We start from the raw sequence: 15,636 nt of genomic DNA, 5'->3' as shown, positions 1-15,636 counted from the left end.
CTTGACTAACTAATCATTTATAAAAGATTTTTATTTTATGATGCGCATTGACTCGGCGTCATATCGCGGATCGCGGCTTGCCTCAGCGGACAGATGCAAAGCATCGCGTCGAAATGCGATGCGCCGCCGCATACTTACGTGACTTCATCGGCCGACTCGGCATATACTCGTTGCGCTTTGACTCAGCGGATCGCAAAATATGTTTGTTCCGCGTTGGCTGTACTGTATCTTCAATATTGCAAAAGTTATGGCAAATGTTAAAAGTTGGAGCAAACAAACACACAAACCAACCAACCAACAGACAGGGCAAAAACAATACGTCCCCCACTTTAAGTGGTGGGGGACATAAAAACTTCAATGATTTGATAAGAAACACTCTTCTCAACATTTTCTGTATCCCATACAATAATTTCCTTTTTTTTTTAATTAAATTTTAATTGTAGAGATAATTTTGCCACAGGTCAATTAAATAACAGAAACCTATTTATGTAAGTGCTTTACAAACAACTTCTGAATAAACTAGAGCTTTGTCACAGACGTGACGAATACCCCCACATGCCGCATTTACACATAATATTTTGCATGTTTTCTTCACAAAAAACAGTGGACACCATGCTCAATTTTTAAAACGCACTTAGTGACCCCGTGACCTAGTTTTTGACCCAGAAAGGCCCATGTTCTAACTTGGCCTTAAGATCATCTCCATAAAACTTCTGACCAAGTTTGGTGAAGATCGGATGTAAACTACTTGAATTAGAGAGCGGACACCATGCTGAATGTTAAAAAACGCACTAAGTGACCCCGTGACCTAGTTTTAGGCCCGGACTGGCCCATGTTCAAACTTGTCCTAGAGCTCATTAAGATAAAACTTGTGACCAAGTTTGGTGAGGATTGGATGAAAACTACTTGAATTAGAGAGCGGACAACATGGTGAGGTTTAAAACGCACTAAGATACCCAGTGACCTAGTTTTTGACCCGGCATGACCCATATTCAAACTTGACCCAGACATCATCTAGATGCAACTTCTGACCAAGTTTGGTGAAGATTGGATGAAAACTACTTGAATTAGAGAGCGGACAACATTGTGATGATTAAAACGTACTAAGTGACCCCGTGACCTTGTTTTGACCCGGCATGACCCATATTTAAACTTGCCCTAGACATTATCAAGATACAACTTCTGACCAATTTTGGTGAAGAGTGGATAAAAACTACTTGAATTAGAGAGCGGACAACATGGTGAGGTTTAAAACACACTAAGTGACCCCGTGACCTAGTTTTTGACCCGGTATGGCCCATGTTCGAACTTGACCTACACATCATCTAGTTACAACTTCAAACCAATTGAGGTGAAGATCAGATTTAAACTATTTGAAATAGAGAGCGGACACCATGCTCAATGTGTTAAACGTACTAAGCGAACTTGGCCTTCACATCACCAAGATAAAACTTCTGACCAAGTTTGGTGAAGATCGGATGAAAACTTCTTGAATAAGAGAGAGGACACCATGCTGAATGGTAAAAAAACGCACTAAGTGACCCCGTGACCTAGTTTTTGACCCGACAAGGCCCATGTTTTTGACCCGACAAGGCCCATGTTCAAACTTGGCCTTAAGATCATCTAGATACAACTTCTGACCAAGTTTGGTGATGATCGGATTAAAACTACTTGAATTAGAGAGTGGACAACATGCTGAATGTTTAAAACGCACCAAGTGACCACGTGACCTAGTTTTTGATCCGGCAAGGCCCATGTTCGAGCTTGGCCTAGACATCATGTAGATACAACTTCTGACCAAGTTTGGTGAAGATTGGATGAAAACTACTTGAATTAGAGAGCCGACAACATGCTGAATGTTTAAAACGCACTTAGTGACCCAGTGACCTAGTTTTTGATCCAGCAAGGCCCATGTTCGAACTTGGCCTAGACATCATCTAGATACAACTTCTGACCAAGTTTGGTGAAGATCGGATGAAAACCACTTGAATTAGAGAGCGGACACTTAATACGGACCGACAGACAGACTGACCGACCTACCTACCGACCGACCGACAGACAAGTTCACACCTATATTCCCCTCTAAACTTCGTTTGTGGGGGTATAATAAGTACCAAGTATGTAAATTATGGGATAAAAATACACTGCAATGTTGGGAAAACAAAAGAATGTTAGGTCATCTAAGGACAGTATACATTTACATCAGCATCTGGGGCAATCCCATTCTTGTATGGAGAAGTTCTATTTTCAGACAAATTAGCATATATCAAATTGCTGTTTTGATAAAATCTGCTTTAATAACGCAATAGGGGATATAACGAGCACATGTACGTATTCCCTAGCTATGTGCACAAAATTACAACATGCAGATAATAGAGCAGTTGTGTACCTCAATTACAATGAGATTCAGAAGGCAGTCAACAAATGCAACAGTTTGCAAATATAATGGTTTTTAAACTCATTATCTAGCAACAATTTTTACTTCTTTTTTTTTCCTGATAAAACCATCCAAATGCAAAACCATTTAAATCCAAATTGCCAAAAATGTGTGATCACAATGTTTACTGTATTTTACAGTTTATTGGAGATTTAACAACAATAAATTTCAAACGTGCAAAAACCAAAAATTGTTCTTTGTAAATTGATAACCCTGCAAAAGTTTTTTTACATTTTATTTTTAATCACTGTCTTTTATCTGGATGAAGTTCTTTAGAAACGAGGACGCCAAAAGTCAACTGGCTAGGTGAAATTGATATTTGGATTATAAAAGCAAATATTGAAGTATTTGCCAACTGATAAAACGCCTGAAGTAAAAACGTGTAACCTTTGCATGCTTGGAAAATTTGTCGTCTGCTAAAATGTTGTTTGCTGAATTTCTAAAATTAGCATTTTCTTCGATTTTTTTTTTCAAAGAACACTATAAGAACAGCAAACAGTTTGGATCCTGATGAGACGCAACGTTCTGTGTCGTCTCATCTGGATCCAAACTGTTTGCAAAGGCCTTCAAAATTCGGTACCAACACTGAAAGAGTTAAAAGCACTGATGTAACACATATTTTAACAAAGGAAGACATGCAGTTTTAATTGACAACTAGAATAAATATTTAAATTCTCAACCTGTTGAATCCACTAACCAAATGACTAAAAAACAGATGTCTGTACACCACTAGTTAATTCATTTTGACATTTTGGATTATTTTATAGCACATACCAACTATTCATAGTCCTCATATACTTATTTTCACAGTCTTTTTTCCTTAAAAACAGAAATCTAGTTGGTTCAAATGTACCCAAATGTAGGATAACCTTAAAAGCATTTCACAACAAAATGATGTATATTTTATGAATTTCAGTTGACTTGAATTGTTCATTGTTTCCTCTGTATTTTATTCATATCACAGAGCCAAAATTACCTTCTTGCACAATTACTTGTCAAGCTATGTTGATTCAACAGATTTACCGAAAATAAAAGCATATACTTTCACCAGACCTCTAACTTCAAATAATAACCTTCTTAAATAATTTTTTGGAGAAGAATGGTTAAAGAAACAAGAGCAACGCATAGCGGGTGCCAACGCTCGGCTGTTGGTGCAGTTTTGAATAAATGAACACTTGTCAGAAGAAAAGGAAGTTGTAGGTGGAAGCACTTTTGATTTTAGAGCCTATGTTAAAGTTTTATATTAGAGGTCACAGTGACCTTGCACCTTTGACCTAGTGACCCCAAAATGGGAGTGGCGTGTAGAACTCATCAAGGTGCAGCTACATATGAATTTTCAAAGTTGTAGGTGGAAGCACTTTGATTTTAAGGTTTTAGCACAATACGGACGGCGAGCTGGCTATGACAATACCTCAGGTTTTTTCCGAAAACAGCCGAGCTAATAATTACATGTCAAGTATCCACAAAAGTTGTGAGGCGAAGCTGGGGCTTAAAACTCACAACCTTCCCATCCCCCTCTTAAGATTTTCTTCAATATGAGAAGTGGGAGGGATCCATGCTTATTGGGGGTCACATGATATGTTTACATCATCATCATCATCATCATCATCATCATCATCATCATCATCATCATCATCATCATCATCATCATCATCATTATCATCATCACCACCACCACCACCACCGCCACCATCATCATCATCATCATGACTGCCATCACCATCATCTATGCAACCACCACCAACAACTGCAACAAAAGACATTTGATACTTACCAAAGAATTCTAGATGAAGGAGCTGCTGGTGGGAAGACTTGTCTGAGCTCAAATCAAAGGGCTGTGAGAACTGAAAGTGAGAGAAAATAGAAACATCACTTGCAGCACTCTATGTCTGACAGAACTGTAGCATACTCATTAATGAAAGATTTGCTTTTTCATGTTTTATGTATAATAGTGATAGAAGTCTCCAAGCACAAAAGTCCCTAATCACACACTAAGTCCATCACAAAAAAACCACTTCAAATGTAGTGGGGAACTCTGATTCTCTCTGAACATGTTGTTTATGTCAATAAAAAATAAGCTTATTTACTTGTTGTCTTCTATTTGTTTGGTAGGAGTTATTGCAGTCTTCAACAGTATTTCAGTCAATTTAGGAACTCGCACTTTCTCTGGAGAAGCTGCTTAAACAGAACTCAAGGCATATACTCATGCCAGTCTTGGAAGTAACCCACTTGACCGTCTACCGAGTCGAGTGAGTTTTGCGTATGTCGAGTGAAAATTCCAAGCCAGTAGCATGATCAATCGAGTGCTTTTTTTTGTGTCCGGCTTAGTAACATGTCCGAAAAAGATTCATATAGACGCTTATTCAAAACTGCATTTGTTATTTTCCTTGAGCACTCATTGATTGGACGCTTATTGAACAGTGTTGTAAGTCAATCTCGCGAGACGCTATAACTATTATTACTACTGGCCGAACTGGGTGGAGAACATGCGGCGATAAATTTTTTAATGTCTTTTCTGCATTATTTTGAGCGCGCAACCCACTAACATCAACTGCAAAATGAGAATGAAGGTTGCAACAAAAAATATGAACAGTCAATGAAATGAAAATTGCAACCGTTATGGAAGAATAATCAGCTTCATTTTGATGTCTCCAAGTTGCCACCTTGGAGTCAAAGTACTTGGGTCTTTGATTCTGAGCCATCATTGCTGACTGGCTGGCTGGTTAGTGCATTTCATACGTAATGTAAGCAAACAACATGCAGTTAAATATCATGCACTAACTTACAAGTATAGTTTTTAACAGATAACATTAATCTGTCAATAAACGAATCCTGAAATTAAATGCAAATGTTTTAATTTTTAAACAATGTAATACTGTCTTTTAGATGCTGGTACAATTGGTGACAAAGCAAATGTGGCTTAGGCAATGGAACTACTGCTAAACAAGTCGTTTCATATCAAGCCATGATGGAATGGAGATGTCTGGAGACCTTGTGATAAATTTTTTGTCAGATTTTAACTGTGAATAGTTATTGTTCTATATTTCTTCAATGCAAACATAGTTAAAAATGTAAAAGAATTATAACATTCATTTCGGGCTAGTTTAAATTGATTCGGGCTAGTGAAATTTCCAAGCTGGTAGCCCGGCTGGGCTAGTGCCTAAAAAAATTAATGCCAAGACTGTCATGCCCAAAACTTACAACTGCCCCTCTTGTAACAGAGCTGGAGAAGAATGGCAAACAGATTTCCTGACCAAACCCCAAACAAGTGTTATTTCTTTTAACAAGCAATGCCCCTTAACCCTTTCCCACTCAGAGCCAAAGTGAAAATGGCTATGTGCATACAGCATAAATCCAAAACAGTCTGCGAGTAACTCACAGTCCGTTCCGGTTTTATGCTGTGTGTTGCTCATCAGTATCTAAGGTAGGGAAATGAAGCCTTTAAAACTTGAATCTAGTAAGAAAGGTCTTTAATGAAATGTAACTTTCTAAGGGACTACAAACGCGTCAAAATGGGTATATCTAAGTGGTAAAGGGTGTAGAAACAATGCCCCTTAACTCTATAAGTTGTACTTGACTTTCTTAATTATAATTAAGTACAATTCATTTTTGTAATAACATTTAAGAGGACCTTTAAATATCTATGACCTGTTAACACCTGTAAAGTAACAAAACCTTGTAAAGGCACACACAAGATGTTTAAACAGATAGAACTTTGTCATGGAAACAAACAATCTATTGGGAATCCTAGACACAAATGTAATTTAACACCTATAGAGAAATCATTATGGCTCTCAACTGGCGTGACACCTGTGCATGAGAGAACCAAGTTGTGTTCTATTTGATTTAACATCTTTACCACTTAGATATGTATTTTGATGCATTTGTGGTCCCTTAGAAGTTAAATATAATCATAGACTTTTCTTACTAGTTTTAAGTTTTAAAGGCATTATGAAAATAAGATTTCAATTCTTATTTGAAGAAGGAATCATTTGTATAACATTGGTTATATTTTGTTTTTATTGTCATTTGTTTATATACAAATTGTTATACACAAAATAAGTAATAATACTGTATTCAATTATAGTTAAATTTTTATGTACATGAATGATCTTGAAGATGATTTGCTATTTTTGTAAAAATTTCGTGTTCTGACAATTCTATTTATACCATTTGATAATGCATGGAAAAGATTGCGAAGTGTCAAGTAACATAATTTTACAAACATTAAATACGGCAAATTTATCTCTATACGAAAAATGAAACAAGTAACATGTCCATAGTAGAACTCCTATGACACGCAACAAACTTCAGTGAAATATTATACCTCAAGTCATGGAAAGTATATCTTACTAAATATTAAAATAAAATTAACAACTTTAAAATTGTACTAATGTAATGGCAAACTCCATACAGAAAAGGACACACCAAATAAAAACAACCCACCTACAGACAAATATATGCATACAGAGAACATTTTTCCACTATAAAAACAAGTTAAAACGATTTCCTTGACAACCAATGGGGATTTCCATCACCATAATTTGGTAAGTATCTGATATAAATATCTGCCTATATTGCAAACGAGATTAGGTTCTCATTGACTGCAGGGACTTGTATGTACAATTTCATGCCACTTAAAAGCTATCAAATACGACAACGAAGCTATTTATGAATATAGGCCTTTTCATACTACAAAGAGGGAAATACTGAATGTAACGGGACACCATTGCAGTAAACTCAACAAAGAAAACCAACCCTGTGATATGATGGTAAATTGAGATGGCAGGTAAATAAGTCGTTGTGGCAAAACTGATTGGAGTCTTAATGTGACAAACAATGATATGTATTGTTTGAATATCTAACGCATGTGAGAAAGTTTGCCGGCTTTTTGTATCACTTTATGAAAGCCCGAAAATATTTGTTCAACAATTAGAGATTAAATACAATTGCAAATTGAAAACAAATTCCACACATTCTCCTTTAAAATATTGATTTGAGCAGTGCTCTGTGAAAAGGGGGTTAAATGCATGTGCGTAAAGTGTCGTCCCAGATAAGCCTATGCAGTCTGCACAGGCTAATCTGGGACAACACTTTACGCCTTAACTTGAATTTTTTTCTAAGAAGAGACTTTCTTTAAACTGCATAAAAAAGCTAATGGTTGTCAGATAGTGTCACAATTACACAAAACTTCATACATTCCATGACATTAACATGGCAGAAGATATAAAAATCTGGCACCTTACAATGTTCCATTATTCATTTCATAGTTTTTTATCGCACTATTGATGACAAAATCGAGCATAAATTAACAAATGTGTGTCTGCATGCATATACATCTACAATTAAACATAATGAAGTGTTAATTATACAAGCCATGTTTCCATATCCACATAAAGCGCCGTCCCTGATCGGCCTGTACAGAATTGGATAAAACTTTAACCCTTTGCATGCTGGGAAATTTGTCGTCTGCTAAAATGTCGTCTGCTGAATTTATAAAATTCGCATTTTCTTCGATTTTTTTCAAAGAATACTATCAGAATAGCAAACAGTTTGGATCCTGATGAGACGCCACATTTTGTGGCGTCTCATCTGGATCCAAACTGTTTGCAAAGACCTTAAAAATTCGGTTCCCGCATTGTAAGGGTTAAAGAAATGCATTAAGCCCAGTTTTCCTAAGAGGAGGTTAATTTTAAACAGCTTGGCTCTCTATTTTCCACAATGACTCCCATACTATTAACCCTTTCACACTCAGAAGCAAAGTAAAATTGGCTATGTGCAAACAGCATAAAACCAGAACAGCCTGCGAGTAAATCGCAGCCTGTTCAGGTTTTATGCTGTTTGCTGCTCTAGTATTTAAGTGCTGGAAATGAAGCTTTTAAAACTTGAATCAGTAAGAAAGGTCTTTAATAAAATTTAACTTTCTAAAGGGACTACAAATGTGTCAAAATACGTATCTAAGGGGTAAAGGGTTAACAACCCACTTAATCCTCTTATGATGCCTCCTACATAAATAATACCAAGTTCCATCCAAAAACCTTGATCAGTTTTTACAACTATAAGGTTTTATTGATTATCAGTTGAGTGCGAAACGGTAGTATCTGACTAACATTTCAATATCCAATATATAGTAGTTTTGCACCAACACTATTGACTGATATAGAACAAGTACTACTTAAGTGATAATTACTACACAAAGAATGGGTATCATTGGGTGCAAACTAGCCAAACATATTAATAATTTGTAATAATATTCAATGAGTCACACATCTTATAAAGAACCTTAAACTCATAAACAATTGACCATATGTTGGTCATTTATAAAGCGCTTAATATTACAAAGCATAAGTTTTTAAAATACCGTAAATTTACCCAATTAGAAAATCTTGGAATTTGAAAAGAGGAGTCAAATGTATGCATTGAAAATTATTGTACCCATCATTTAAAAATGACTGAAAAGCAAACTTATCTTAAAAAGGGTTCCAAAAATAGTTATAGGAAAAATTTAATACAATACTGGAATAAATCCAAACACTGGCAAGTCCCAACAGCAACATCAACAACAACACATTACAATTCCCGCCCACACCAGACCTGCACTCAATAACCACAATTGTGACGTAGAAACGTAATGAAATGTCGTGCATAATGTCCACATTGCCATCTATCCATGTTCCAAGTTTCATGAAAAAAAATTAAGAACTTAAAAAGTTATCAGAGGTTCCAGTAAAAAACACCATTTTCAGCGATATTTCTAGTCTATTTGTTGCCATAGCAACCAGAATTTTTGACATAGGAACAAAATGAAATGACGTGCATAATGTCCATATTGCCATCTATCCATGTTCCAAGTTTCATGAAAAAAATATTCAGAACTTTTTAAGTTATTGCAGGATCCAGAAAAGTGTGACGGACGGACGGAGACAAAACCATAAGTCCCCTCTGGTGAAACCGGTAGGGGACTAAAAACGGATACAATCATGCAGCACTCCAAATATTCATTTGATTGTTGCAATACCTTTTTATAAAATGCACTATTAAATCCAAAGTGAATCTGCACTCAGCTTTCAATTGCTGCTGGGAATCTCACTTTCTTGCTACCTTTTGTCCTTGCAAAAAATGTCACCGCTCCATAAACAAAATATACCACAAATTGCGTAAAGCCAAAAACACTAGAAAGAAAATAAAAACAGCTCTTAGAAAACTGCGTCACAGTTGTACAAGTCTTGTCAACACATTGTGATTTATGCCATCTCATTAATCAGCGATCTTAATTAATTTATTTCCTTAAAATAAACACAATAATTTTGTCAACTGACTCAACAACAATGTCATTAACCCATAAAGGTAAGCAGACACAACATGTGTGGACACTTAAAAAGTTAAAACTCACTGGCGAACAATCCCAGGTTGGTATACACAGCAGTGCAATGGTTTTCAAGCTCCAGCCACTTATAATCTATCATATCTTAGTTCATCTCCCATCAAGATACCACTCTATAGCGTTCAGCCATTTATTCTTTTAAAGCAAAAATATTTAACCATTTCCAGTTCAACACCATTCTATCCTCACCAATATTCTTTCTATTGGTTACATCACTTCTGCGCCAATCCCAGCTAGGGCAGTGTACCGCATGCATCAATGCATTTGAAGGAGATCCTAGATTTGTCAGTGTTTAACAGGTAGGTCCAAATCGTATGGTGATACAATACCTAAGGACACAGAGCGTGATATGGTTCTTGGATACAAAATCCAGTGGTTGTAAGGGTGTAAGACATGCACACATTGGCAGATCATTCGATCCATGTAATCTGGAGTGTAAACTTTCCTCTCCTGATAACTGGGAGGTTTATTCTGATAAGTGAATGTTAATATTGCTAGTTAATGTATTATCTTGTAAGTGAATTGATTTTTATCAGCAAATCCCCGGTGATACTGCAATGTGTAAAAAATAAATTAGGTTGGATATTAAAATATGGCTTTCAACATCCTTACATTGTCGTAGCGGGTTGAGCTTTATGATGGTATAAATCTATCGCATGCTTTTTTAAAAGCCACTCACAATTGGCAATAAAGCTTTAATTTGTTGTGAAAAGAAACGCTTGAAACAATCTATTCAAGACATAATGAATTCTGAAACACATGAAACCATAAATTGACTTGGTAAATCTGCTATGCTGGTTGTCCACTAAACAAGTCTTTGCAGGCTATTTATGCAATAAAAAGATCAAACTTAATATTGAATACACTTAAAATTTATGAATGAACATAAACTCATTCGATTTTTTAGCTGCTCGTATTTTTCGGTTGAAAACATGGTAATTTGATTGCTTGCTTTTTTTACAAACTATGTTACAGCTTAATGAAAATGATTAAATAAAATGATAAAGACTTTGCCTTGTAAAGGGAGTATACATTATAATGTTGGCATATATTTAAATCTTTGCCAGTGAAAGTATAGGACAACATGCATAATCCTTAATAAGTCAATACAAATAATTATCATAAAAAACACCAGGCAAGTGTATACCAAATCAATTCACAAAGTGATTTTTTTTAAACACATGGCTATCAAAAAATTATAATTTTAGGGAAAGATGAATATTTTTTTTTATATATACATATATATATATATATTTTTTTATATGTGCAAACAGCATAAAACCAGAAAAGCCTGGGAGTAACTCCCAGTCTGTTCAAAAGACAACCAGTCTAGCTAGTTACAAAACCACAGATTGCTTTGCCCTATGTACTCTGTAGCATCCAAACCCACATATTTTCAACTGCAGACAAAACCAACAATATTAATAACATTTTAAATTTTCTATGACATAAGGGTCATAAAATTAATATCCCAGTTAAACCAGCACTACAAAACCCCTAAAATATTCAGATTACATTTGCAAGAAGTGATGTCTCCATATATTAGTAGAGGTCTTAGCCAGGGAGTCTAGGATTGAGACCACATGAATTCAAAGTTCTGAATGGTCTGGCAAACTTGTTGGCCTTATTGTCGATATCAAATTTTATCTTTACATGTTTAGTCCTTATTTGATATGTTTCACAGATTAAATTTGGACGTGTGTGGATTTAATTGATATTGCATGTCTTTTGTGGGGATGGGTAGATATTTTTATGAGTGGCTTCTGGAGTCAAATTGGTGTCAATCAGTCGCCAATGTGTTAAGTAGAAATCATGATATATATTAAAAGGTTATGATTCATATGAAACCATAGTAGATTCTGAAGTCAAGTGATCATGACACACTGGCATTATAGCATCTTAGAAGATACAAATGCATTTGTATAATTCACAGCAATTTTCATTTACTTTCGCCCAGTTTTTTAACAATTAATGTGTATGAATTGCATTTCTTCTAAATTTAAATTTGCTTGTTGATTGGTTCATGTAATTCCTATGCAAGACCATCGCCAGTCCAGATTTGTGCAAGTTCAAGAAAAACCCATATTCTTTAATTCACTATACACTGAATTAACTGAAAGTGATATAGGATTGTGTTTAAAAAAATTAATCACACTTATCTTGAATTTTTGCCAATTTATACTACATGGTTGTTGTGATAAATATCTGATTATCAGATACCTTCACTGCAGATTCAAGAACAGTTAAATGAATCTTGTTATCAATATGGGGAAGTTTATATGCGCCGCATTGATTAAGTTCATAATAAACTAAACATGGCAATTTATGATATGATTATGAATACTAGCACCAAACTAAAACTCTCTCCGTTTATGGTGTGAAAGAGGTTTCTGATTTCAGAGCACAGAATAAACAAATCTAAAAATTGGAGTAAAATCACTCTAAGAATTGACACTAAAAGACCTGATGCTTGATTTATAATTATGTTGTTGCTTCCAAAACTTTTAATGTTGTTTTTTATATTTTTTGACTTTGTGCAACATCAGTATTCAACACCATGTATGCTGCAGTTGAATAACATGTTGAAAATACAATGAAAGAACAAAGAAGGGTGAAACAGATATTTCCAGTTATCTTTAAAATCTGCATTTTAACAAAAGTTGAAATCTATAATGCACATGTAATGTACCTTTCAAGATGTTAAAATTTCTCCCTTATTTTGCTTTTTGGAGAAGTCACTTCTCCACTACTTGTGAACCTAGCATGACCCCTGATTATATTCCAAAGTTATTGTTAGATTCATTATCATTAAAAAATTATATGCTATTTAAAAGACGACATCACACAAAACTAACCTATAATATCAACATTGATGCAAGTTTCAATATTAATTAATTTATAGTCATTAATGAATAAAACTAAAATAAGCATATTTAATAAATGCCGTTCATTAAAAAAACTGCTGTAAATTTACAGAATAACAAGTGTTTCTTCATTATTTGATAGAGCATAACAAGTTTTTCTTCATTATTTGATACAACATAACAAGTGTTTCTTCATTATTTGATACATTATTTGTTTTGTCCTTAAGAACTGACAGTTGTATATCTTTACAACTTTATATAAAAATGTTAATATGAGTTTTTATATTATTACATCATATACATTGATAAGCATTAAGTAATCAAAACATTGGCTTACCTAAGACAAATAGTAACTCCTTTTCACGCAAAAAGTGCTAGTTATAATTATTCTTGTAGCATAATCATCAGATCTTAACAATGTTTGTTCCTCCATCTCCTTAATATTTCTGTTAAAAACAATTTAAGTCCTTCACACTATCTGTCATCAAATGCACAATAACACAAAGACCTCATTCAAAGCAACACCAAACACAAGGAAATTAAAGCAAAACCCATTTGATCACTTATTATAATCCACCCAGTTTTAACGCTTCAAACGGTGTATAATTGTATTACAGTGAAGCGTAAATAATCCAGATAAACAGAAATATACTATTATGTATATAGTAGTAGTCCGAACTGAATGACTCACAACAAAAGGACTAGCTGGCCAGAGATTATCAAAGATTGGATAGCGGCTACTTAAAAGCCTGTAACAAAAAAGGCAATATGAAGGCCTCTTTCCATATATCTGATTATGTCCCAATGAAGTAGGTTTGTGGTTTTGGAAGTATCGGGCACAATATCACAATGACTCACAGAGACTAAAGAGCAACATTGTTCTATCTGACACAGAACTGTTTTAGTGGATAGTACAGTTTGCTGTTCAACAAAGAAAGAGTTCAAACCATGGTTGTCAGTCATGATTTTGTCCTATTTCCAGTAGGTCAATAGGGGAGGGGGTATGGGGAGGGGGTTATTACATGTGGTTACTTTATGGATACAAATGTCAACCTGCTGCTTTAATTCACTATGGCCAATCAATTAATGACCTGCATGGTCAAAAGGGGAGAGGCACAGACATGGCTTTTAAAAGGTTATGAGTTTGACTTTGTTATGTGAAGCTGAGTGAAACATAATAATATTTTGAACTAAAAATGTTGGTTGGACAGTGCTTACATATCTTTATCATTATATAATACACATAACATAGATATCACTCAATGTTTTATAGCACGCATTTATCATTTTTGATATTTTTCAAATAAATAAAAGTTAAAAGAATTAAACAATATATTTGAAAATGTTTACCTTTATGTTAGAATGTAAAATAAATACAAAACAAAAATTCAAACTTTAATTAATCAAGTTCTGTCAAATGGCAAAACTTTAACAATTTCCACATAACAGCAAAATTGTGAAAATTTGCAATGTCATGATTTCGTGTCAAAATTGTGACTGGGTGTAACAGATAATCTATCAAAATGACTTGTAAATTGTAATAATAGCAGTAACTGTTGTGGTTAGAAAGAAAATGATGTAAAGAGTCTTGACATGAATAATTTTGAAGTTAATTTAGAACACATTTACTGTAACTTATATGTTGTTAAAACCAATTACTTGGGGAAGAAAATATTTATTTAACTGTAAAAAATGGTTTTATACAAAAAAATCAAGCAATATTATGAAAAACCTTCAAGACTTATTTATTTACATAATTATACATGTTAACAGATTATTTTAAACAACAAGAGCTGTGTTTGTAAAATACAATGCCCCCTACTGTGCTTTGAAGCCGCACGGCAGCAGCATTTTAGAAAGAAGGTTATATTTTGAATGTAAAAGTCACAGTGACCTTGACCTTTGACCTAGTGACCTCACACCATGTTTGATTGTAGATCTCAATGAGATGCAAGCACATGTTAAGTTTAAAGAACATAGACCCAAGACCAAAAACAATATACCCCTTATCATTCGATCTGGGGGCATAAAAAAATGTAACAATGTTTTAACATGATGATGTTACTAAAATTTTCACACACAAAAAGAAAATGACTAAACATATGTACTTGAACAACAATATCATGTTAGACTTTAGTGACTATAGACAGAAACAACCACAATATCTTAGAATTTTGTGACAGGTCTATACAACAAAGCAAAACCTAACAAAACCATTCCTGGTTTTTTATCAATTTCTTAAATTCTTCATAACAATAAATTGTGCAGCCTAACCAGGTATAAATCATGCAATTTATTCCTAACAAAGAAAGAGCCTTAATTCAAAGCAATCTTTAACGGATAATTAAGTCATTATCTGTGAAACTATTTTCAACATTTTACAATGCACTTACACAAACAAGTTTGGCAATAAACTGAATCATTAATACCATAATAAGTTAAATACCATACTGAAATTTTTTAAACATCCACTCTCAAGAATATTGCATTAGTGTTACCCATTTATGCTGGTTAATGGCCTATTTGTAGTTACATGTAATGTAACATTGTAAAGAATGTTTTTTTTAAGAAAATCCATAATATTAAAATATAATACGAAATGTAACATTAACATCAATTTGTGCAGAATGGATCAGACATTTGATATCGTCAAAGAAAGCATTTAAATGTTACCAACAAATATTATTATAATTGGAAAGTTACATTATTGATTGAAAAAAATTCACAAAAGAAACTTGTAATACAAGGGAATTTCCTCACCCTTTTGGGAATATGACATATATCCGAGACATTGGGGGTATACATGTATAACATGAATTTAATTTATTGGGGAAAAAGGTATTTTTGTTTGATTGATAAATTTTGAATATTTCTTTATATATAACTTACATAAAACAGAAAATAAAACACATAAACATACCAGAAAACTAGTAACAAAAGCTTGAAAACTC

General features: G+C 34.1%; 1 protein-coding gene across 1 annotated transcript in view; it reads right to left on the bottom strand.

Annotated features, from left to right (window-relative positions):
* LOC127854982 (E3 ubiquitin-protein ligase HECW2-like) overlaps window positions 1-15,636 on the bottom strand; it is an 81,876-nt gene that overhangs the window by 35,090 nt on the left and 31,150 nt on the right. Inside the window, 1 exon segment of the mRNA XM_052390191.1 lies at window positions 4,212-4,281. Coding sequence (XP_052246151.1) covers window positions 4,212-4,281 — 70 coding nt within the window.

The sequence above is a fragment of the Dreissena polymorpha genome, chromosome 13 (assembly GCF_020536995.1).
Source record: "Dreissena polymorpha isolate Duluth1 chromosome 13, UMN_Dpol_1.0, whole genome shotgun sequence".
In the NCBI taxonomy this organism is placed as follows: Eukaryota; Metazoa; Mollusca; class Bivalvia; order Myida; family Dreissenidae; genus Dreissena; species Dreissena polymorpha.
The sequence above is the reverse complement of the archived record's forward strand: the minus strand, read 5'-3'. Positions and strand labels throughout refer to the sequence as shown.